The sequence below is a fragment of the Pholis gunnellus genome, assembly GCF_910591455.1.
Source record: "Pholis gunnellus genome assembly, chromosome: 8".
Taxonomy (NCBI): Eukaryota; Metazoa; Chordata; class Actinopteri; order Perciformes; family Pholidae; genus Pholis; species Pholis gunnellus.
Genome location: NC_136534.1, coordinates 1107327 through 1132404, shown reverse-complemented (window position 1 = coordinate 1132404; position 25078 = coordinate 1107327). Strand labels below are relative to the sequence as shown.

Genomic DNA, 25078 nt, shown 5'->3' with positions numbered 1-25078 from the left:
CGTTGCTATGCACATGCAGACGAGTTGTAGAAAGAAAGGTTCACAGATTTGCTTTGTTGTTGGTAACAAGAAGCTTGTCTCTGTCTGGTGGTGAGAACCAGCACCTGTAAAGCTCACTAACATGTTATATTGTGTTTTTTATCCATATAAAAAAGAAGGTGTAAAGAACAGTTTAAGGACTATTTTCTGATGGGGACCAGTAACCTCCTGGACTCTCTCTTGTCCAAAGCCAGTTGCCTGGCTACCAGTAAATAGTTTAAACTTGTTTAAACCAACACATTGTTGTTTTCACACTTTGTTTTTTGTAAAGATGGAACAAATAATAAAGAACATATTAATTAGTTAGCATTAGAGGTGTTGTTGGGAGCCTTTGACAGAGCCAGGCTAGCCGTTTGCCCTTGCTCCCCCGGCTGCTGGCTCTAGCTTCACATTCACCATAGAGAATACGAGTGAAATACAACACCCTACCGACTCCTCATCAGGCAAATGTCCAACATGACAAGCAAAGTATATACACACGTGGACAAAATTGTTGGTACCCTTCCGTAACGCTGAATCAGTGGGAGCTCTGAGCTTGTTTCTCTGCAACGAGACGATCCTGATTAAGAGGCTACGTGATTGGGTGGGCATATCTGGCATAGCGTTAGACTGGTTTACATCTTACCTCGCTGACAGAACTTTTAATGTCTCTGTGGGTGATTTTGTGTCTGTTACCTCTCCATTGTCTTGTGGCGTACCGCAGGGCTCGGTTCTGGGGCCTCTGTTATTTTCCCTTTACTTGTTGCCTATGTGTAGTTGTATGAAAATGGTCCGTGTAAAACAAAGTTTTTCAAAACAATCTTTTCTTAAGTTCCATCAGCAAAATCTGTAAACATTTATTTCAATGTTTGAAAAGGCATTACATGTTCTTTACATTGCTTCATATTGTATACCTGTTAACATTTAAGAGTCAAGAGCTTTTCACTTCCCTACTTTTTTGTAGACAAAAATATATATATATATATTTATATTAAAATGGATCTGCTAATTAACAGAATCTAACTGTAAACTGTTCCTGGTTACACACAATCAACAGCACAGAGGAGCAAAGGATATGCAGGGTAGCCATCAGGTGCACGCAAACATGCAGCAATGATTTGAAATGGAAATAAAGAAAACCCATGTGATAATGTGCGTAATGTGTAATGCAAGCTCAGTCTGTGGAGACTTGGCTTGGGAACCAGAGGGTCTGTAGTTCAAATCCCCACACAAACCAAGTGTGGACTGGTAGCTGGAGAGGTGCCCGTGTATCTCCAGTCAGCTGCCCTCTGCTTACTAGGAAGGGTTACATACAGAGGTGGATAAACATATGAACTTATGTAGGTCTTTACTCAACAATGTGTGACAGCAGACAAACCAAACTTTTGCATTAGATATAATGTGCAAACAAAGAGGATCATGGTTTGACTTTTAGTGCAAAACCTATCACAGGTGCATCAGCTTTGAAGCCTTATTAGAGATGATGAGTAGAGCAGAATTATAACTCTCACTCGTTAATGGATCAGTAATTTCACTTCCCTTTTTATATTAGATGATTATGTGCCTTTTAAAAGCTAACAGTTCTGTACTTTTTCACTAGATGCATTTTGATAGCTGAACTGTTTTCTGGAGCATAATGGAGTATTTCTTTCTATTTTTACTTCACCTTTTCTACTGAGTTTTTATCGTATACTAGATGGTGTACAGGTGTGGGCATATGCAGAGTTTGGACTGAAATTGTCTCTTAAAATCCGTGGCACCGCGCTGGAACATCATGTGGGATGGGAAGTGAAAGCTACACGGTGCTGGATGGAAATGAGAGGGGAGGGTGAGGGCATCCAGACTGAGGCTGGCTGGTGAGAGCACATTTTAATCAGAGAGGCTGGTAGCAACAGCAGTGCGGCCCCCGAGGGCCGGGGCATCACATCGCATTATAACCCAGCCCAAACAGAAGCGCCAAAATGGCCGAGCCTGAAATAACAGATAACCCTGCCAAATCGTATCATCATCCAACCCGCTGCGGTCTTAATCTGCCTCATCCTCCCGCACTAATGAAGCTAATGGAGGGAATAAGTGACATGCTCTTTCTTCTCTCTCTCTCTCACTGTCACTGTCGTCTCTTTAATGTCGTAGCTGCTGATGACGGAGAGAAGGATCCAACTCTGCTCTTCGCTGCCTGTGTTTATTTTAGGTTGTGGATGTGAGAAACAAGAATAAAGTAAAGACGTAAAATAGATACATGCAGATATCTGGGTCATGTCTGTCATTTTTTACCAAAAGAAATGTGGTCATTTTTGCTAATATTAACTGTTATGCCCGGTAGCTGTATTAGGCTTTTGCTTATTTGTATCTATTAAAACAGCCATTGTATTACAAAAATATTACTGTCAAAGAAGTGTCTTTTAATTCTATATATTAACTCTACAATCCCAGCCCAAATTTGAAAATGCATCAAATTCTAATGAAACTTTGACTCCACTCCATTCACTGTTGTGAAGTCATAGAAGTCATGATCGATTCTTTACAGAACCCTCATAACTCGTGAACAAATAATGACTATTTACAATAGCTCATAAGAGCTCTATAATATATTCATTATTTAATCAGGAATAAAAGACTCATTGAGATAACTATTTTTCAAGAGTGTCCTGGCCTAGACAGGCAGCAGCACAATTAACACATATAACGATTTTAAATTAAATTAACAAATTTCCAAATTATAGGATATCAAAACACATTCTTCAACACTCAAAACATCTACAGCCAGATGTGCCCACTTCCAATACATTCACATTACTTTAAGTACGACCAATGCGACCAGCTCCAGAAGAGTCAGGTGATTCTGCAAGCTGTGGAACAGGTTCACAGTTCAGGACAGACTTTAGGGTGTTAGTAAAAATATGTTCTGTGGGCAAAGAGAACAACTCCCAGTACTTCTTTGTAGGGTGTCGTTCCATTGGTAAGATGGAACTATGAGGAACCATGAACAGCCTTATAGCTAAAAATATGCCAGACCATCCAACCCGATCTTCCAGAGAGCAATGGTGAGGGAGGGCTTTGAGACAAAATAATAAATGTCAGTCCCTCCAAGCAATGGAAGACTAGGATTATCTCAGTCTCACTGTATGCTTACTGCTGGGTGATTTGATTCACACTATGATCACTTTGTGCTTCATTAGTGAGCTAAGGATGTGGTAGGTGTATTTTTGAGAACTACCCCTCCAAACTAATCAGCAAAATACATGTTTGTCCATGTCCATGAAAACCTCATTTCCCATAAATCTTTGGGCTCATAAAAGCTACTTAATGGGCTTGATTTCACTTTGTTATCTCCTCTGTCCTTTTGTTAGCTGCCTTTGCTTTGAATTAGTTCATCCAATCTGTTCTTTTATAGAACTTAGTTTGTTCTGCTGTTGCTTTGTTGCAATTCCAGTCAAGTGTATTCATGTAGCCCAATATCACAAATCACAGATTCCCCTCAAGGGACCTGCACTCTCGGGCTGATTTGTGTTTGTTACTATAGTTGAAATGAGGAAAATAATGATTTGATTGCATGTGAGCTCTGAGCACAGAAGCTGCTCCTTGTGTGGTTCAGTCCAGTGAGTGCTCTCTGAAGAGCAGTATAATAGGTTAATTGTCACAAGATCATTCACATGATGATCTGCTAGTGCTTTGTATATGGTGTTTTGATTATTTATGAAGTGCAAAAGCATCTACACTGTTGTCATGTGCAACACTGGTGTAAATCAGTTTTGACTACATCACGCTGTGGAATTAAAATGTTTGAATTGAAGTCATCAGCCATTATTTAATTTAAATGAAGTATTATTTATTAAGTTTATTTCAGCTGCAGGAGCTGTACAGCAGTCTGGTGACCATGGTCATAACAGCGGCCACAGCCTTGGTGTTTGGAATGAATAAAGAAGAACAGGGTAGAAAGCGTCACCACAAAACTCACCATCATTAGTTTGCTATTCAGAAATAAAAAACCTCTTTGTGCTATAAATGTTTTGTACAAAAATGAAAATCATTCCAACATGAGGTCTTTACTTTGTAACTGTGAAGATCTGCCGCTATATGTTGGACTGGAGCCTACAAGGAGTTACAAGTTACAGATAGGCAGGAGGAACAGTTAGGCTCCAGTAAATAAAAAAAAAATAAAAAAAGAAATGTGCAGCATATCCAAAACTCTCTTTGTAAGTAAGTTTAAATCATTAAGCGACCAAATTACTAGTGCTACTCATTTGTTGATCTGGTTCATATAGCTGGTTCCATTTAGGATCAGAATCCAGGTTGACCTCTGTCATTTGTTACATTCTAAAAAACAAACTCACACATGATTAATAGACAGTTAGTTTAGTCATCCAGCAAGTTGTCCTCTAAGTAGATCTGTATGCAGTTAGCTACAACAGCTAATCCAGTGGGCTAACTTCTGCATTGACCCTCTGTCAATATCAACATCTCAAAATGTTTATTTGGGCTTGTGACACTCATCCAAATGTAGATAGTTTTGTTTGCCAGTTCTCCACAATGGAGGTGGCGAGTGCAAAGTTAGCGAGGCCTTTAGTCAGAATGGCCACAATTGAGAGTAACGCTGAATGTACAACAGTCCACTGGAAACATGTCAGGAGTGGAGCATCAGTTCTTCAGCAGCCACGTGGATATCATCATTTAGGTGTGTAAATAGACACTTGCAGGTGATTTACAACAGATAACAGTTGCTTCTTTGCTGTAGTTGAACATGACAACCTTTTTTGTTTCTTAAAACCTTTAACTAGTGTTGGTAAATCCCATAGAAAGGAGTAGAACATATATTACTGTGGTGTTTTTCATGGTCATTTGACTATAAGAAACAAAAATGTTTGTTTGATTGTTGTAGACAGGAAGAGAGCGGACACAGCGAAAGCCAAGGAGGTCGACGGCGGGTTAAACCCAGCGCTATCACCAGAGTAGCATCAAAGAATAGCGGATTTAGGTTAGCCAGCAGTCCGCTAGTTAGCTAGCTTGATTGTTAATTCCACCATGCTTTAATGCTACACTGGTTATAGAAAATTAGCTGAACAAAGCTATCATCTGTTGATAGCAATGGACTTTCCTTCACTGTGACAAGAGTGTGTGGATTAAGTTAAGTTGTCCCATTTGACTTATTTCATCTGGCCCTCTACGGTTTGTAACGTTACTACTCCTCTGCTCGTTTTATTCGTTACTTATTGTTGGAAAAATTCACTCGAGCCGTAGTAACAATCATTAATCATGACATTTATTCTTTGCAAAGAAGGAGACAGAGTTGATTCACATACAGTATACATGGATCAAGGCTGCTCGGAGGTCTGTCTCCGAGCCTCTGATATTTATACTAAGTAAACAACAGTGTCGCAGGCAATATACGTCACAAAAGAATAACACACACAAATTGCCTTCATACAGCATAGTCTAAGTATCTGGACACTGTAACCCTTCGTTCTTGTACAAAGGTCACTTTTATCGTAATCGGAAGACGTCATGAGGTATTGACACCGTCTACAGCTTTATTTATCATTGCAAGCAGTGCTGAGTGGTCTTTCGGATCGACTAAACAGCTGCTGAGACAACTAGTGTCAGAGCACACAATCAACTTTTTGAAGACACAGGCCTTAAACACTTACAGAGGAGATGAGCTCATGTTAAATGTGTAACATTCACTAATTGTTAAATGTATACTAATTAGTCATTACATTTTTCCCCAACGCTTATAAACTTCCTTGAAGTGAGTCCACAGCTTGTCGTAGGTCTGTTTAGTTTATACGTGAGTTATCCTTTAATGGCAACGGTACACATACAAATGACAATCACTCTGACCATCCTGCTATGTGATTTGAATAGGAATGTCCATTCTACTTCGTTTCCATTTCTGTGGTAAATCCATAAAACTCTAGGTATCTAGGAAAAGTTACCAACATGAGAAATAATGCTCTAATGCTTTGAGATTTTTTTTTAGACCTCGAGGTGTTTAGGGTGCTCTTGTAAAGAGCCTCACTCTCTGATCTATCTGATCAGGGCCTTATACATATTGAAGCTATTGCTGAAGTAGCTGTTTTGAATTCAAGAAACGAGAGTTCTGTTGTGAAACTATGAATCTTTTCGCCTTAGCTGTGAAATTCCACATGACTTCCACACTCTTATTCCTCCAAAAGGAGCATTTCTTTTTTTTGTATGTAACACCTGTGTGTGATTTTTGTAACGAACTGTTAAAATTGTCTGATTTCCTGTGAAAACAGGCGCTGTGTTATTTTGTCTTGTATGTACAATGTGTGGGAGCATGCATGCTTGCGTCTGTAATTGCATAATGCACATGCACATATGAATAGGGGAGTGTGTACATGTCTTCTCAGGATGGATGCACAAGGTCACCAGTCATCAGAGCTCTGCAGCATTAGTGAAATCTATCCGTGTGTCTACATTCACATTACGCTGGTGCTTACCATACACGGAGTCCACATACGGAACTCTAGTTTGAAGCAGGAATTTAAAAACAAATCAGGTGAGCTGTTTCACCACCAGTTTTGATGTATTTATTTAATGATTATTTAAAGGGAGAAGTATATTGCATTAACCATTGCACCATAACATTTACAATTTACACATGGTGTGTGTCTGTGCCATTGGTGTGTGAGTGTATGAATGAGCCTTTAGATTAAATCCTGATAGGCTGGTTTGCACCTTGCATGGCAGGCCCTGCCACAGTGTATCTGTGTGAATGGGTGAATGTTGACATTCTCTGTAAAGATGAATATACTGTATATACATGCAAGTCCATTTCCCATAGAGGAACACTGGAGCCACATACTATGAGTGTTGTAACGGGGGTGAGTGTCAGTGGTTGTCAGGGGTAACGGTGGGGGATGGGACATGCTCTGGATCAGTTCTTGAATATGTGAGGGAGGCATGTTCAACCTAAAGAGGATGTTGTGTTGTTCTGTGTTGGGATGATTGAAGGCCGGAGGTTCACTCATGTCATATGTGTAGCACTGCTGATTTAGGAGCCAACAGTAGGTGCACTGGAGATGGGGATGGTGTTTATTTGATTGTAATCTATTTATTTTTGGAAATAAAATAGATTCATTACTCGGTTTGGTTGAGCCACAGTGCAGTGCTGGCCTTTGCAGGGTCACTCTCAAGTGTAAATCAACCCAAAACATCTCCATAACTCTGAAGTTAGGCAGAAGCTGGTAGCTTAGTTTGAAAGCTGGAGGTGCCCTTTTACAGGGATGAAGAGTTTTCTACATCCCCATTTTAATGGGATCTTTAAAGCAACAGTAAACTGTACTGTACGTTTATCCAACACTCTTTTGCCACTGCCAGTGTGTCTCTTCTTTCTCTTAGGAAATGATGTGTTTTAACTGTATTAGCTGAATTAGGGTTATTTTCAATTGAAATGACACATGCTATCTCCAAACACAACATGCTTTTCCTTAAAGCAGGATGCAAGTGGAGATACTAATAGGTAACTGACTCACTTTTAGCTTTTCTGTCCCTCCTGACACCAGAGAATATGCCGCTATGCTCTGGATAAAATAATTTGTGACATATCAGAACAGCTTGTGTGCACAGTGCTGAGAATAGCAAGAATAGCTGATGGCAGTGAGTGACCTAGTCATGACTAAGGCCTATGAGAGATTCCAAAAGAGTACAAATCATGCTCAATTTTTAATCCCTTCAAGTAGCAGGGAGGAGGAGTCCGAGTAGCCTCAGAGGAGGGTGGGAGGGCACTGAGCTGCTTTGGGCAGTCGGCCTAGTGTTAAGCCTCCCTCCCACACACATGCACACATACACTCCTCCTATACCTTCTTTCCCTGGCTTGATCCCGAGTGCGCCCTCATCTCTCAAGGTGTTTATGTTTCAATCAAAAGATTCAGAGCAGCGTGACCACAGCTTTCTGCGTGTCCAGCTGCCCTTCACCGCTTTAGAAATCAGCCATAAAAAACGTCACCTCGCCAATCACCCTTTCCCCCTTTTTTTCGGCTATTACTAACCTGGACTCTAGAAGTCTGCTATTAGCCTTGTGTCCTTCTTTCTAAAAGCAACTTTAAAAATAATCCATCACAGTCACCCATGGCGAGATTCTACAGTCAGAAGGGCCAGGATTGACCTCTGTCTATTAGTTCCTTTTGTTTGAAAATCTATCGCATGCAATGTCACTGTTCTGACAAAACATGGGCAGCAAAGCCAATATGATAAAGGATCCACTTTGACTACTGAAAAGAATACCATCTGTGAATAGTATGCAAGCCAAAACGTTAGCAAACGGTTAGGCAGTGACGTGCGGTGAAGTTCGTGGCTGGTGAGGGATTGACTCTTTCAGAGTCAGATTTCCAAATATATGAACCCAATATAGATCACCATTCAATTGGCAGCTTGCACATTGACTACTGGTTGTTTTTTCAGAAGCGAAACACAGGTTCTCGCGGGCGCCACCCGTGAAAATCGCGATAATCTGTAACAACCACGGATTTATAAAGAGAACAACAAACACATAAAAGGTTACTTTACCTGTCTGATGTTGAATTGCTGTTGATTTGGTCATATTTCCCTGTTTTCTGAGAATAGTTAAAGCTTAGATATTTAATGTTCAATGTTTGTGATCAAAGCAAAATATAAGAAGAAGAAGAGAAGTGTAGAAGAAGAGTAACGGAACTACAAGCATAAACCAGACCCTTGGGCTCTCGCACGCCCCCTTCATTGAGGTAGAGGTACTATTTGCCTCCCCTCTGCTTCTTCACTGCGGTTTCTGTCAGATCAGCAAGACTGAATATGTTCTACACATACATGAAATACATGATCTATTCTATGGAAAGAAAGGACTTGTAATACAAGTGTCAACAAATATGACAGTGGTGACAAACAATGAGAAAGCAAAAGGCTCAACCCTGTCTGTGAGGGATTGCGCAATCTGAGATGAGGCACAGCTCGTCGCTGCCTCATCTCACGCGTCTCCTCTGTTTGAACAGGACATGAGCAAATTCAGCGATTTTGACTATAAAAATTCTTAAAATGATTGAAATAATACAGAAATGACATTTATAGCACAGATCAGTAGAGAAATATTATTTATTTTATTTTATCATTATTTGTTTTTTACTTTTCATGATGACAGGTGAGGCTCTGCCTCCCCTGACCGCACATCCCTGGGGTTAGGTGACCTTTGTCATCACAGTTACAATAAATAAACATTTATTGTAACTGTGGTCATGGTTAAAGGAAAACAATGTTAAAATCTGAATTGTTCTTAAATGACAAAAGAATGTCATTAACCATGGTTAGTAGTGGGGGAAGTGGTGATGCAGGGAGGCGTGAAGGAGCAGGCTGTCAGTATTGTCAGAATAGATGTAAGTGTTGCCACCTTGTCTACTTTCTCACTTGATTTAAGGACGTTTGGAGCTCTGCTAGCGCTGCTAGCTAATTTCATTGGAAATCAGTTGTCAACAATAGGCTAGGTTTAAGTTGGATCATTTTTAAAATCTTGTTAACTCCTACTGGTTTCTCAGCAATACTACCCATAGCTCTAATGCAAAGTTGTGGCCGGGGTAAATATATCATGGGAATTGAAGAGCTTAAAGCTACTGGTGGAAAAAAAAACACTGACAGTGGCTAGTATAAAAGCATAGATAACATATCATTCTTCAGAAACTTATTGAATCTTTAATATCCAGTTGATTATTTGTCCTCATGGCTGTATGCAGGGTTGTAGAAATACAAAGGGCCAACAAACTGACCTTTGTATAAACCAAAAAACATATATTTCTGTGTTTATAAGATAGTTTGAATTAGATCAGGTGAGTTTTTGTCAGAGAGAGAGAGAGAGAGAGAGAAAAAACAATGAGGTGGAATAGACAGCGTCAGGGGTAATGCTTATATTGGCTGACACAAGGGAAAAGCAGCTTTTAAAGCGTTTAGCTTTAATTTCATTCAGAAGTGACATAATTGATTTTAATGAGATGTTTATAGAGTGAAGTGCCGGTGTTGCTAAATCATTTGCGACTGCCTGACGGGTACTTGTGAGGCTTGCACCGGGGAGAAGCAGAGAGACACACAAACCTCTGCTGCCAGAACTCCTCCAGCAAGGCTCCACTCATCTTCACTCTGTAGCGTGAACGGATCCCGCCCCGGGGGAAAGCAGGGAAGGCTTGCGCACCTGACACGGTGGTTACTCCGTCGGCTGTCCCACCTGCGAGGATTAGGTTCCTCTTGGAGGTGTCGGAACAATACCTTCGGCCTTTTATCTCACCCCGTAGCTGAGTCATTAGGATTTCGGAATTATTGTCTTTCTGAAAGTCTTTTACGGCTAAGCCCTAGGCGCTCTCAGTAGGATGTAACCCTAACACCCAGTATGAATGGTTATGTACATCGTCTATACTTTACTACTGCCTATTGTGAACATCTCACCATTTATGACTAAAACTGCCAAGTCTTCACCCAGGGAACTCACCTTAAGCTCCTCTGGTAGAGTCAGTCGTCACATCTGGGTCACACCGTTAATGGACAGGGGAAGAGGGTTAAATTGTTCTAAAGAACCAGAATACTTTGCTTTGCTTCAGCCACTTACAAATGGTAAAACTGTGGGTTTTTTTAAAGTTTTTCACACAACAGTCATATACAACAATTTAAATTCAATGAAACAGTCTCAGTGCCACAAGAACTAATTCTAACACTCCTACTGTAATAGGATTTTTTGATTCAGCTTTCGCTGATTTGCTAAAGAAATCTAGTCCAGTTTATACTCTGGATGGTCTCTCCTCTCTCTCTCTCTCTCTCTCTCTCTCTCTCTCTCTCTCTCTCTCTCTCTCTGACATTTCTGTTGTTTTCAGGCTTTCTCAGTCAGCTCTCGCTGTGAGTTTTTTCTTTTTCCTTTTTTTTCATGCTGTCCTCTGATAGCAGAAGCGTCTTCTAGTCCACCTCAGAGTGGGTAAGACAGCAGAAGGGTCTTCTATTACCCACCTCTGAGGGGGTAAGACCCCTAAGGGTCTATAAAAAGAAGTCTATCCCAGTCTCTAGCCTAGAAAGGTCCCACTCTTTCCTGGGAATCTCTTTTTTTCTTCTCCCTTCTCCTGTCTCTCTATTTTATATAAGTCTATGCTGTTTATATGTTTAATCACTTCTATCATGAATTAAAACAATTTATATGTCTAATGGTTATATTTTTTAAATCAAACAGGTTACATGTTATAATAGTTATACTTTTATGCTTTCATACTTTTCTACGATCTCTTAACAACTCACTCCCAAACATAACGGAACACAGTTGACTTCTTATTTAAATTAAGCATATTTAATTCATAAAATACTTTCTTTACTTCGACACTGTATCAACTGAAATGCTTCAACTGGAATATCAGTTTGTCATGGTCTGAGGCTATGCCAGCAAAGTCCCAGCCATCTGGGCGAGAAGTTAGATTCTATACTACCCAACAAATCCCACTGACTTCTGCTGTACGGGGAATCAGAGCTGTGACTGACAGGCTGTCACATTGCTATTATGAGGTCCCCGTGGGCCTGTGTGGCTTATACGAAGAGAAAGGATGTCAGTGTGAACATCACAGAGCTGCTGCTCCTGCCCTCAGCACTGAGAGAAAGACTGGGTGCCATGAAGCTAGCAGTCACACCAAGTCTTTCCCACCCAAACACACAAAGTAGCATTGATCTAAAGTAAGTTTTAGAAGGCCCAGATAAGAGAAGGTCCTCACCAGTAAAATCAACATTGGTCTTGATTTCATACACGTCAACCGCCACAATATCATGTATTTTACGTCGCTACAGGCGATCTAAGTACTCAGAAAATGCTTCCAAAATGGGGGCCATTGCATCCCCCCCGGTCAAATCACACATTAGGAAGCACGACAATTTCCCACAGATTCCAGCGATAACATCCAAATTTCTCTCCGTGAAAGCATTCAAAAGTTACATCCAATAAGTCAACAAAGCACAACGCCAACACTGCCAAAACATTAGAACCGCACCATACCTTGAGTTGGTTTTCAGGGCGAAAACGGAGAAAACCAAAATAAATCCATATTAGAAATGTGTTCTTTAGCTCACTGTGAGCGTCTGAAACCAAGTGATCAATAGGCCGGCTGGCGAATCATAAAGGGGCTTGGGGCTTGGGGGGGTTGCGCTGCACGGTTTTAGATTTTTAGTGGCTGAAAATTCTGTCAATCACTTCATCGAACATACGGGTGTGTTCGAAATAACCACCCGGTTCGAACAAGGGGTCACATGCTCAAATCCGCCCACCATAGGCTTAGCAAGCGCTCCATAGACACAGACAGAGACGAGGAAATTGTATGGAGGAGAGATATGACCCCCAGAGAGGTCAACATGGCTCGAAATGATGCCAAACAGCTCTGTTATGATAGATTGTACAATATGAGTGATAAACAAAGTGAAATATATAGTTATATAGTATATAAAAGTACAATGGAACAGCTGCAACTCCTGGTACCAAAATTAGAATTTAGCGTGTTTTTTCGTACACAAACTTCTATAACGTGGGTTTGCTTCACTTTATTTACACCAAATCTTTTTGTGAGGCACCTGCACCGTTTTTCCTATGAATTGAGAATGTTTTTAGGCTAGCCAGGGCCTCATTAAAAAATTAAAGTGCTTTTTCTTCAGGCGAACCTGGGAATTTTCCCTGTTTGCTGTGTTCTGTCTTCAGCTACTATTAACCAGTAATATATACACAATATTTACTCATCTCATCAAATCTCACAATTCCTAGTGTTATTAAACCATCAACATTTTTAAAATAGACCTTGTAGTTACAGAATTATAGTCTCTTTAGTATGGGTTACAATTTTCGAGAAGAGGCCTAAAAAAAGGCTTAGGGTTCAAGAGGTTAAAAGTAGGTTTAGTTAGGCTTAGCTGTTGGCTTCCTGCCTCATTTAAAAAAAGACAGAGTAAAAGCGAGAGCGATGGTATGAATGAGCTGAGAAGGTGAACGATAGAGAGAAAGAGACAGCATGGTAGTGCTGTCAATCAGAGAAAAAAGTTAGCATTCTAAAGCACACAAAAATATCCATCAAACACTCTACAAGGCAAGTTTATTTGTGGAGCACATTTCAACAACAAGGTAATTCAAAGTGCTTCACATAAAACCATTAAAAGCATCAAAACATAAGGCAAAAGAAAAGGAGATTTAAAAACAATCAATAACATTCATTGAAACACTAAAAAGCAGTGTAAGAAATGCAGGAGATTGATTAATATCCTTGAAAATGGTTCAATTAAAGGCAGCAGCAAACAGAAAATTCTTCAATCTTGATTTAAAGGAGCTGAGGGTCTCAGCAGACCTGCAGCTTTCTGGACTTTGTTCCAGATATTTGGAGCAGAAAAACTGAACACTGGTTCTCCATGTTTAGTTCTGACTCTGGGAACAGAAAGTAGACCGGTCCCAGACGACCTTAGGTGTCGGAATGGTTCATAAGGTAGCAGCAGATCAGAGATGTATTTTGGCCCTAAACCATTCAGTGCTTTATAAACCAACAGCAGGATTTTAAAGTAAATTCTTTGTTGGACAGGAAGCCAGTGCAAAGACCTCAGAACTGGAGTGATGTGATCCACTTTCTTGGTCTTAGTGAGGACTCGAGCTGCAGCTTTCTGATTGACTTTTTATAGAGACCTGTAAACACACCGTTACAGTAGTCCAGTCTACTGAAGATAAATGTATGGACACGTTTTTTACAGTGGAAACAGATGCACCTAGTTTAATTTTCCACCTCAGCATTTTATTAATTACATCCAACCTGTGTCAGTAAATAGCATGCAGTAGTAAATGTTGTTGCAGTGAGATAAAACTGTTTTTTTTTTTTTAGATGTAACAGGCGGGCATAGTGAACTGCAGGCTGCAGAATGTGTTTACCGCTAAAGGTGCGTTCAAACGTGGCACAAATTATTCGCGCGAGTAGATTACCTACAAAGTTTATGCACAGACGCGATGAGACTGGAGTGACTCGAATTGGCGATTGCGCGATGGTATTGACGCAAATTTGCATAATTTCCGCGATTCGCGTGAGTTGAAATAATTCGCGTGACGCTGTGGCGATAGCCTATCAGCGTTGAGATGCTCCTCCTGTCATCTCTGACGTCCTGCAGTTGTTGAATCAGGAAATAAATACTGTATCCGTCTGTGTTCACCCAGAGCTCTACGATACCTCATATCAATAGAGACCGGACCAAACTATGTGTATAAATGTGTGTGTATAAACCGTACGGTACAAACAATGAAAAAGACGCTGACTTATTTACACCGAGATGACGTTATGTTGAGTGTTGATGGAGCTGCTACAATGTTAGCTTAGCCTAGCACCGATTGATCAGAGCTTCATTGAGAAAACAAGTATTTTAAAAGTTATTTGCTTGTCGTCTTGCAGAGAGAACTAACTAAACATGAATTCAGACTTTGTACAAATCGGCATCATTACGTAGTTATTTCGGCATCCCCTTTGTCCGTTTATTGCAGTTAAATCACAGCAAAATCAGTTTGTTTTGTGTTCATACAGCTGTAGTAAACAGCCGACGTGTGGCTTGCTAGACACACTGAATACAGCTCGATAAAATCCATGGAGTTATGAACCCAGACAAGATGTTGTTTAGTTTCCCGGGATATCTGGGACTTCCACAACAAGTACTGCAGAAAGAGGTTATTTTCCATATTTTCCATACATTTCCATGGTTGATGGCGGAAATAAATGGTGGACAGTTGAACGGCTTCCAGGGCGATGAGCCATGCCCTCTCTCTGCCGCGTTTGGCGAGATTCACGCGAATGACCACAAATGGTTCCCGGCGAGTGAACGTGGCGTGAATGACGCGATTAACATTTGGTGTGAACACGGCATAAGACCTCCAACAGCCCTCGTCTTACTTTTTCATATGTCAGCAGACTAATTTGCCTAATCTTTGCATGTCTTCAGACCTCTATGGTAATGTGGACAGCAATTGGCTGAAGGAACCTTTTGGTTCTTCTAAAAGTTGTCCCTGGACTAAAATTACCAGGAACTTCTTTGTAGGAGCGTGGCTTTAGAAGTGAAACATAGAAAACAGTCTTCTGTGCATTGGTCATTTCTAATGTTTTTTGGAGGGCGCTGACAATTGATGTCATCCTCATATGACATCAATTTTAACAACCTACATCATTTTAACAACCTACATTATTGATTTGGTTTAAATATTGTTATTGGGCTTAAGCGACAGGTCACGCCAGAAAGTTGCACAGTAAAGCACATCCACTCCGTGCATCTGGAAGCTTACACAAGCGGTCACTACTTGGAGGTTGTGCATTGGCAGTTGTTGGTTTCAGCTATTTTTTTTTAGCAAAATGGTTTGAAATAGGAAAGCTAAAATTGGTTTTCACTCAACAGAGCAGGGTTATAATGAAATGGATACTGTGACCTTGCTAATATGATAGCTTTCCCTTTTTTGGAATCTGTCATCTTCTCCAGTTTCTCAAACTTCAACACTCTCAAGATGGCTGATTTTGAATTGCCGAAAAATGTTGTCAAATGTTCACCAAAGCTGAACTCTATGTTAAGGCACCATTCAAACTGGCTTTGCCTCTTTGGGCAAATACACTGTTCACAGCGATTCCATGAGGGTCTCCATCCACCAAAAAACAGGACAATGAGAAAAGACTACAAGATAAAATGTCTGGATTATACATCTTTAGTTTTAATAAGGTGCTTGGTGGCACAGTGCTTTAGAATGTCATGGCATTGGCTAGACATTCCAATACAGGCAATGTATTATGTTTTCTACTTATCAACAAATTTGCAGACATACTGTTGAACGTATACTATCACTGCTATAATGTGTGCAATCAAAACCTGATATATCGTTTTGGACTAGTGTTATCCAAAAACTGATCAGTAAATCCTTCCTGATCGGTACTGCACATGTGCAAATTATTACTACACACCTGTGGTTACCACTCTTGTGCACCCGATTCTTTCCCTGATGATGCTACATTGTGAACAAGAAATCTGTGTTGAAATCAGTCGAAGGAGAGCTAGTTAGCGTTAGCTGTTAGCAGCCGGTGGGCAGCACGGTCCAGCTTGGTTAAATAACAGAGGTAACAACTATTGCATTGAGCTACATTCAAGCTCTGTTGAGCAAAAATGTATATTGACCAAAGGAAAATTTTGAAGTGATCATGTAAAATGCATCTGGCAATAAACTTGAATAAATCAAGTATTGGGAAGGAAAAATGGTATCCAAACATCTCTACTTATATCCTTAAAGTCCTGCACTGTACGTTTGCTCTGGTTTATGCTCTTAGATACTTGTTAAACAAAGGAGATGCACTTATGACTTCTGGTGACTAGTAGTTCTCTGGAATACCTATGTTGAATACACCGATTGTAAGTCGCTTTGGATGAAAGCGTCTGATAAATGACTGTAATGTAATGTTAAAGGTATAAAAATGAAATAAGGATGTTTCCATTACATGTAATTCCCTTCATTCTGGATACTTCACAACACAAGCTTTCCTCTTGTACCACTTCCAGAATGAACTACATTGTACAAAAAAAATGCAATGGCTGGTTTTCTGTGTGGGTACTGTTGAACCCTATACTGTTCTTGGTCCCTATTCTCCTGTGTGGTCCATACACCAACGTCTTCATTTGCACACAAGATACTTAACAGTGTACCATGTAGCATGACCAATTCTACGACCAGTGCAGCATTGATTATTTCTAAAATGACTATGAAGTCAGTCAAAGTGGGTCATATCCATCCTATCACTGCTGTTTGACACCCGTATCTGCAAAACGATGCTGCACGATCCCCAACACGCACACTTAACAGCCTCCAGGTGACACCCACACTGCCATAAATTCACACTCCCTTTGCTTCAACACCTTCTTCTAACACCGATTATTAATACCTCACACTCCCGTGGGCACTCACTGGAACCGGTCTGAATTTCTACAAGGCAAGCTTTTTGACAGTGATTGATTTTGAAACATCTCTGGACATCTCCCATGCATGTGGATCCAGCTGCACACACACATAAACACACACATGCATGTTGAACAGCCTATTGTGTGTCTTAACCGCACTGTTACAGCCAAACTGGCAACTTAAGCCACAGCCTTCCGACGCTCAATCAGGGCTCAAATGGGGGAAAATGTTAGGTTTGGGAGTGATTTCTTCCTGCAGGACAATGCTTTCCCAAGCACCCCAGGGCACGATTTCCATGCGACTACTGCAGAGAGCTGTTTTGATTGCTTTTCAATCAAGCGAGACAAACACTAATTTGATTTTTCTTTTTTGAGGAACTGCAGAATTATAGGCTTCTTCCATGAAGCGTGGATGACTGCCACTTCTCTGATAGCGCCGGCATCACTCCTCTGTTTGTACCAACTGTTTACTGTCAAGACTTTATTGTAGAATTAGAAGAGAGGAAGAGAGACAGACGGAGTGAAGTCGGACTGGGAAAAGGGTTGTGCGCCTATCGAGCTTGAGCTTTTTGTTTGTTGAAAGGTCTCCTGTTACCGTATAACAAAAGGACAATATTGACACCACATTTGAATTGACATGGTGGAAAAAATGCTTGCTGCTTCCACTTCAAATCCCTGCTCCAGGTATCACCAGCGCCTTCATTTACTGTAGGCGCTTTGTGATGTTCACATCAGTCCTCACAACAGAGAACTGAAAACCTTCCAGTCATTTGGCATTCTGAAATTATTTTATAATTTAAATTAAGTATAACTACAAAAAATACATGTTGTGTCCTATTCCTTCACAATATGTTTTGTATTCCCTCTGATCCCTAAGAGCAAGGCTGAGCACAGCTATAATCCATATCCACAGCATCACAGATCCATCACAGACACGGCTTCACCCAGCACAGCCGGGCAGGCGGCTGCAGCTGTGCTCACACAGTGACTGTATGCCTTTTGAAAGGAGTAATGAGAAATAAATGCATGATGTAAAGTGTCACAGAGTGTTTTATAACCGGACTGGACCAACACACTTACTGTTCCTATGGATCGGGGGAATGTAAAACGTATCGTAAGTGAATGCAAACGTAGTTCAGAAAAAATAAAATCCCTCTGTGACCCTTTGGGGCCTCCGTACTATTGCACTGACAATACTGCACGTACAATTTACACTCCACAGTATACATCATTTGACATGCATTAAGTGGTTCTGAAAGGCTTTTAAGAGTTGGCTGCCACCCGTTGATCTGTAAATTAGAGCTGCAGCTAGACAAGTAGGTTCTACAGCACTATTTTATCTCATGTCATTAGGTTTGCTGAATACTCTTGTCTAAGCTTTTTCCAAATACTAATAATAGCTTATTAGAATGGGAAAATACAGCGTATGGAATGTGCACTATTCATTAAGTGTCCTAAAAGCAATAATGACTATGACTATGGGTTAGAATTGAGGAAATGAACAGTGTTTGCAACAATGTACCTGTAGCACTGTACAAAACTCAAAAGGTCCTATATGTGGTGTCACACTCTCCTGCTCTGACCTGCGTTCTAAAGGGACTATTTCACATAACCTCAGTAACCTTAGACAGTATTTACTGTCGTATACTGAGACACACACAAAGTAGTACCTTGCATTGTGTCTTACTGTTAATATCAGTAGGAGCACCACTATTAGTTTTAGTAGTAGCAGCAGCAGTAGTACTAGAAGTACTCTTTTTTGCAATGTTATATTTAAGGTTTCTGTTATTTCCATATGTTCCTGGAAATAACCCTTTAAATAAAGCACTAATGAAAGATAAATACAGATTTGTTTGAGAGTTATTTGACTGAAATAACTGTTTAAAGTAAAATAAGTCATCTTTCATATATTATTGGAAGTCAATTATGCATTGTCAATTCATTACTCATGCAGACTATTACATTTGCACAATGTATTATATAATGCTATCTGTATAGCTTCTGTATGAATGTCATTTCTTGAATATCTCATTTTATTTCTATTTCTTCATGTGTTTTCCTACTCTTTTATCCTGTGCCTTATGCTTCTGTAACATGAACATCTGCACCACTACTACTTGACGAATGCACCTTTTTTTGACAAACTAGAGACCAAAGTATGCGTGTTTGTGCGCGTGTGTGGGGGGGGGGGGGGCACAATCGTCAAACTCAACCTTCGTTTTGATCTCAACTACTCACCTATAAAGTTGTTCCGTGACTCCTTCTTAGATGGTTGCAATATTATGGCGGTCACAAAATCTGTCCACAGACAGAAATATAAAGCCAGTACTCAGGACCTCTTCTGCGGTAGTTCCTCTGCAGTGGGTGTCTCCAGACCACTTTGTGCCATGATGACTCACACACAGACTCACAAGGTAAAGAGAACACCAGCGTCGCTGTGGTAATAAATATGCTGAAAAATATATTGAGTCTTTGGCAAATGCTTTTCGATGCGCCACCCAAATGATATAGAGTGCATATATTTCTCCTTTGCTTTTTTTTCAAACAAATGTTCCCTCTCTTCATTTACATAACACATCTATTACACTCAGTAATCCATACCCCGCAGAGCCACACAACTGGGATTTCATGTGAGTCTCTGATTCTGCCATCATGATATTGATATGTCTCTGATTCTGAACAGATCCAAGGTGCCGGGGGTGCTCTGATTTGTCCTGTGCTGTGTTCCATGTTAATGACCCCCCCCCGTCTCGGTTTGCAGACGGACGCCGCGCTGATGTACGATGCCGTGCACGTGGTGGCCGTGGCTGTGCAGCAGTCTCAGCAGATCACTGTCAGCTCATTACAGTGCAACCGACACAAGCCCTGGCGCTTCGGGAACCGCTTCATGGCCCTCATCAAAGAGGTAACAGCTTCCTACCTGCTCCCCATTCTGTGTTCGTCCTCCACATACACAGCACCTTCACACAGAGACACGTGCTCTCAGGAAAGCACACAGAGACCGAATGCAAATAAGGCCGAGGCAGTCAAGGAAGGGGATATAAATAAATAGAAATGATTTATCTGTGTGTTTATTTATATGGAAATGTTATTTTTCCAGTGTGTGTACATACAAACTCCCCTGAGGAGGGCAGCCATCTTGAGCCTGCTCCCTGAATTTCAGCATTAATCAGCCATGCAGAAACAAAAACACAACCTTATCTACATTTTTGGTAATTGCCCCACAGTTCAGTGCGTTTATGAAGCTGGCATGGTTAATCCAGAGCGTTGTGTCTGTGGATTAGGAAACCTATATTTAGAGCTCCGTTCCCCATTAGTTTGCAGGAATCATGAGAAGATTGCAAATAATAAAAGATTAAGGTGAAGGGTTTTATGCAAATGAAACCAAAAACTGTACATTTGGATGTATTTATATTAAAGTTACAGTTTATCACGATACAGATGTCATATTTTCGTCCCTAATCTTTCCCTCATTCCTTCTTCTCTTCTTTCCATCTTCTCTCAATCTGATGCTTTCATCTCTTACTGTCCTCTTGACTTAAAGCTTTCTATACCCAAAGTCACACAGGACTATAAAACGCTGTTAAGCTAAATGTCTCCAGTGCAGTTAAGTCATTGGCTAATCCAAAATGATGCACAAGTTCTCATGACCTTTGAAATACACTGTGCTGCATGATTTTTACTGAACAGAAGGATATGATAATGTCCCTAGATCGAAGAAATGGATCATATTTGAATTAGCCCGGACTGTGATTACACTGCAGATTCAATACAGCATGTAAGAGAAATGTGATATGCCTGCTTTCTAAATAAATTGTTACTAAAGATAAGATATGAGATGAAATTTGATGTAGGCCTATTTGAATATAATATTAAGTCATGGTGTTTTGCAGAGCTTTCAACTTCATCTCACCATCTTCATCAGGGGTGTTTGTGATAAATGAAAGACTAGGATATCCTTTAGAGTGTCCTCAATTATTAGTAATTAATCAAATCTAGTGAAATGTGCATCTGTGTTATAAACATGACACATGCCAAGCAAGGAACTATGAATGGAAAACCGACAGTATGAAGTTGTGCAACACTGAACGATGAAATAAAAAAAAATGGAATGATCTGTTCAGATTTCCATGAAATGTGTTATTTGTATTAATGATCCATAAATGATTGTCCGTGACTTCTGAAGCACCAAACTTTCCGATTGTACAGAAGGAAAACAAATTGTAATGGGCACATTGCCCTGGAATTTTGGGACAGTTATCTCCCTGAGGATGAGCTCTTCTGATTTTAATGACCCCACATTTCTACTACTGCCACTGTTGGGAGAATAAATCCATACATTTTTATTCCCAGAACCTTCAAGCTTCTAATAATAAAACCCACCATGTTGCTCGTTCGGTTTTAACACTTCAATAGTGTGGGATGTAATGCACGTAGCAGTCTCTAACCATTGGCTTTAGACTTTATCTAACTATATATGGAAACATTTTCTTTGCTGGATTACTGCTGCATCTTAGAACTGCCCATACTCCACAGTGCAATAGGGGCCAATGTGAAACCTAAGATCATCATAGCAAGCACTGATGGGAATTATTTTAAGTCGATACAAATACAGAATATTCTTGTTTTACTGGGTCTCTTTGGAAGGCCTTTGTGGACCTTTGACCTTGACCCCAGTGCCCCCGAGGCGGCTGTAGCACAGTGGGTTATGCTCCTGGTCCAGGTTTCTACTACTACTACTAAGTTCTGCTAACTGCTTCAGCTTCACAACAGTGACGCTAGCCCACTGACCAATCACGCCGCACGTTAATGCTGACATACTTGTAGGCCACCTAGACAGCTCTGACATGTCAAAGAATACGCCCAACATGTCAAACTAAAAATCTGATTGGTTGAAGACTGACAATCAACAATATCGTCCCCATTTACTTAATCTGCAAAGGCTTCCTAGAGGACCTCAGGCCTCTCTCCTTACATAGAGACATAGAGGTGAAATCTGATTGGATAAAAGCTCTACTTAAAACAAGCTGCACTGAAAGCAGCGCTGCAGGCTGGAAGCAGAGCAACTGAGGAAGACAGTAGCTGTGCAATGAGAAAATAAGCTGATGGGAAAAATAATTAAAATACAGGTAGTGTATTTGTGAAAAATTATTAAATTATAAAATAGCTCTAACTTTGTGATTCTGTTTAGGCCAGCAGAGAAGGCTACCACTGCTCTACGTACATACAGAGTATACAATAAACCGGAAAGATGTATGCATGAACATTTAACAACTATGTACAATATAAATATATATTCAAAGAGTGGATATATATATATATATACTGTATATATGAACATAACCCTATACAGCAATGCAACAACAGTGTCCATGGAATTAAGGTGAAGAATGGAAGTAATAGTGCAGTATGACTGATTAATTCATCAGAGTAATGGCCAGCAGAAAGAAGCTGTTCCTGTGTCTGGTGGTTTTGGCGTACAGAGCTCTGTAGCGCCTACCAGAGGGGAGGAGTTGGAACAGTTTGTGTCCAGGGTGTGATGGGTCTGTAGTTTCCTGCCCGTTTCCTGACTCTGGAGGTGTACAAGTCCAGGATGGAGGGGAGGCTGGAACCAATGCTTCTCTCTGCAGACCTGACAGTCCGTTGTAGTATGTTTCTGTCCTGTTTAATGGCGGATCCAAACCACACAGTAATAGAAGAACAGAGAACAGACTGGATGATGGTGGAGTAGAACAGAATCAGCAGCTCCTGAGGCAGGTTGAACTTCCTGAGCTGGCGCAGGAAGTACAACCTCTGCTGGGCCTTTTTTCTGATGTTGGGGGCCCACTTCAGGTCCTGGGAGATTGTGGATCCCAGAAACCTGAAGGTCTCCCCAGCATATTACAGAGCTTTAACAAGAAGTGAAGAATGCTATTTTAACACGGGCACTCTTGTATGAAGTCATGATCACACTGATCTGATCAGAACAAGTCACACTTTAGTCCTCTGTGCTGACTTTTTGTTTCCTATTCCCGACAGCAAATCACCAGCTGTTCAATACACACCAGCTCAATGACCCCGTAGTTTAAATGTTAACAACTGAGGGCCAGGGGCTTTCAAGGAGGTTTTTTGGCCTGGATAAAGATTCTAAAATACAGGCACTGAGGTTGAGAGCTAACACAAAGGACTGCACTTCAACCAGCATGTGGTTCTGAAACTTAAACTTTAGAAAAAAAATGTTTTTCTTCACATACATGAAATTTGACCTCGTTAGAAGCAGTGGGCTGCTGTAAAGGGACATTTAGGGATCAGTGTCTCACTCAAGGACACTTTGACATTAGGACAGTAAGAGTTCAAGTTGAAAGATATGTAGTTATGAAATTTTTAGCGTTTAGCTTGGTGTGGCTTTGTTTTTTCAACACTCAATGGCTGAAGGAGGAGGAGAAACAGATTTGGGAGTTACTGGCAACGCCTTTCTGGAGAAGGACATTTCAGGAAAAGGTGGATATCGTAAGAAAGGGTCGGCCAACCCTACAGCTAGCAGCCCTGACCCAGCCAGGAAAAGGATTTGTACGAACGGTATTTCTGGCTAAGCGGAGAAGCGTTGCACATGTTATCCCCGTTTGCATCCTACCTGATGAGTCGATCCTACCAGGTGACATGGAGGGGGGCTGTGTCGGAACCACGCTTGCTGACTACGGGGGTTCCACAAGGTTCAGTCCTGGGCTCCCTTCTCTTCTCGCTCTACACAACATCTCTGGGTTCTGTTATTCGCTCGCATGACTTCTCCTACCATTGTTATGCCGATGACACCCAGCTGGTCTTGTCACTTCCCCCCGGTGACACTCAAGTGGAGGTACGCATAGCTGCGTGCTTGGCTGACATCTCGACATGGATGACGACACACCACCTCAAGCTCAACCTGGACAAAACCGAGCTACTGTTCCTCCCAGGAAAGGGTTGCCCGCACCGAGACCTGTCCATCACCATTGACGATACTGTGGTGACGCCAACTCGGACTGCGAGGAACCTGGGTGTGACCCTGGATGACCAACTGTCGTTCTCAGCAAACACCTCATCGGTTACACGCTCCTGCAGATTCCTGCTGTAGAACATCAGGAGGATTCGCCCCTTCCTCACCGCCTGGACTACCGCAACTCTCTACTTGAGAGCGGTCTGACGGCGTCTGCAATCAGACCGCTGGAGCTTGTCCAGAAAGCTGCAGCTCGCCTGGTGTTCGATCGCCTCAAGTTCTCCAACACAACGTCCTTTCTCAGTTCTCTACACTGGCTCCCTTTAAGAGCTTGCATCCAGCTTAAGACTCTGGTGCTAGCCTACAGGGCAGTGAAAGGAACAGCTCCTTCCTATCTCCAGGCCATGGTCAAGCCCTACACCCCCGCTCGACCACTTCGCTCTGCTGCCTCGGGGCGATTGGTTGCCCCGTCGCTCAGAGGTCCCTGCGGCCGATCGACCCGGTCACGGCTGATTTCTCTCCTGGTCCCACAGTGGTGGAATGAACTTCCCACTGACGTCAGGACAGCGGAGTCGCTGCCCATCTTTCGGCGCAAGCATAAAACCCACCTCTTCAAGAAGTGCTACCCTGAGCCTTCCACTTAGCACTTATTGTATTGTATTAGTACTTATTAGCATTTATTGTATCCGTATTAGTTTGTTGCACTTATTGTATTCGTATTAGTTTGTTTCTGTACTTTTTCTCTGGTTTATGCTCTTAGATGCTTGTTTAACATGCTTGTTTTCGTATTAGTTTGTTGCACTTATTGTATTTGTTTGTTTCTGCACTGTACGTTTGCTCTGGTTAATGCTCTAAGATACTTGTTTAACAAAGACGTGCGGTCAGGTGGGCGCCTAGACGTGCGGCCTGCACCGGCCGGTGGGCTCCCGGCCCCGCTGCGAACCTGCCGCAGCAGACCGGCGAAATACATTATAGACAACATGTTGCCAGGTTTAGCGTAGTCCACCGAAAACATTTTATTTCCCACAATTTAAGCTTCTACATTTTCCAAATGCATTTTTCAGACGTATTTTTCGGTTCTTAAGCCTAGTACCGAACGGTTTAATACAAATATGTGTATTGTTACACCCCTAGAAACAAATAATAACCGTAGCTGTGGTGTCATAATGAGCTTAT

At 41.3% G+C, this 25078-nt stretch overlaps 1 protein-coding gene across 1 annotated transcript in view; it reads left to right on the top strand.

The window, feature by feature from the left end:
• grik2 (glutamate receptor, ionotropic, kainate 2) overlaps positions 1–25078 on the top strand; it is a gene marked incomplete at both ends in the record, with an annotated part of 286105 nt that overhangs the window by 167410 nt on the left and 93617 nt on the right. Inside the window, one exon of the mRNA XM_079164096.1 lies at positions 19712–19855. Coding sequence (XP_079020222.1) covers positions 19712–19855 — 144 coding nt within the window. The remainder of the gene's footprint in view (positions 1–19711; positions 19856–25078) is intronic.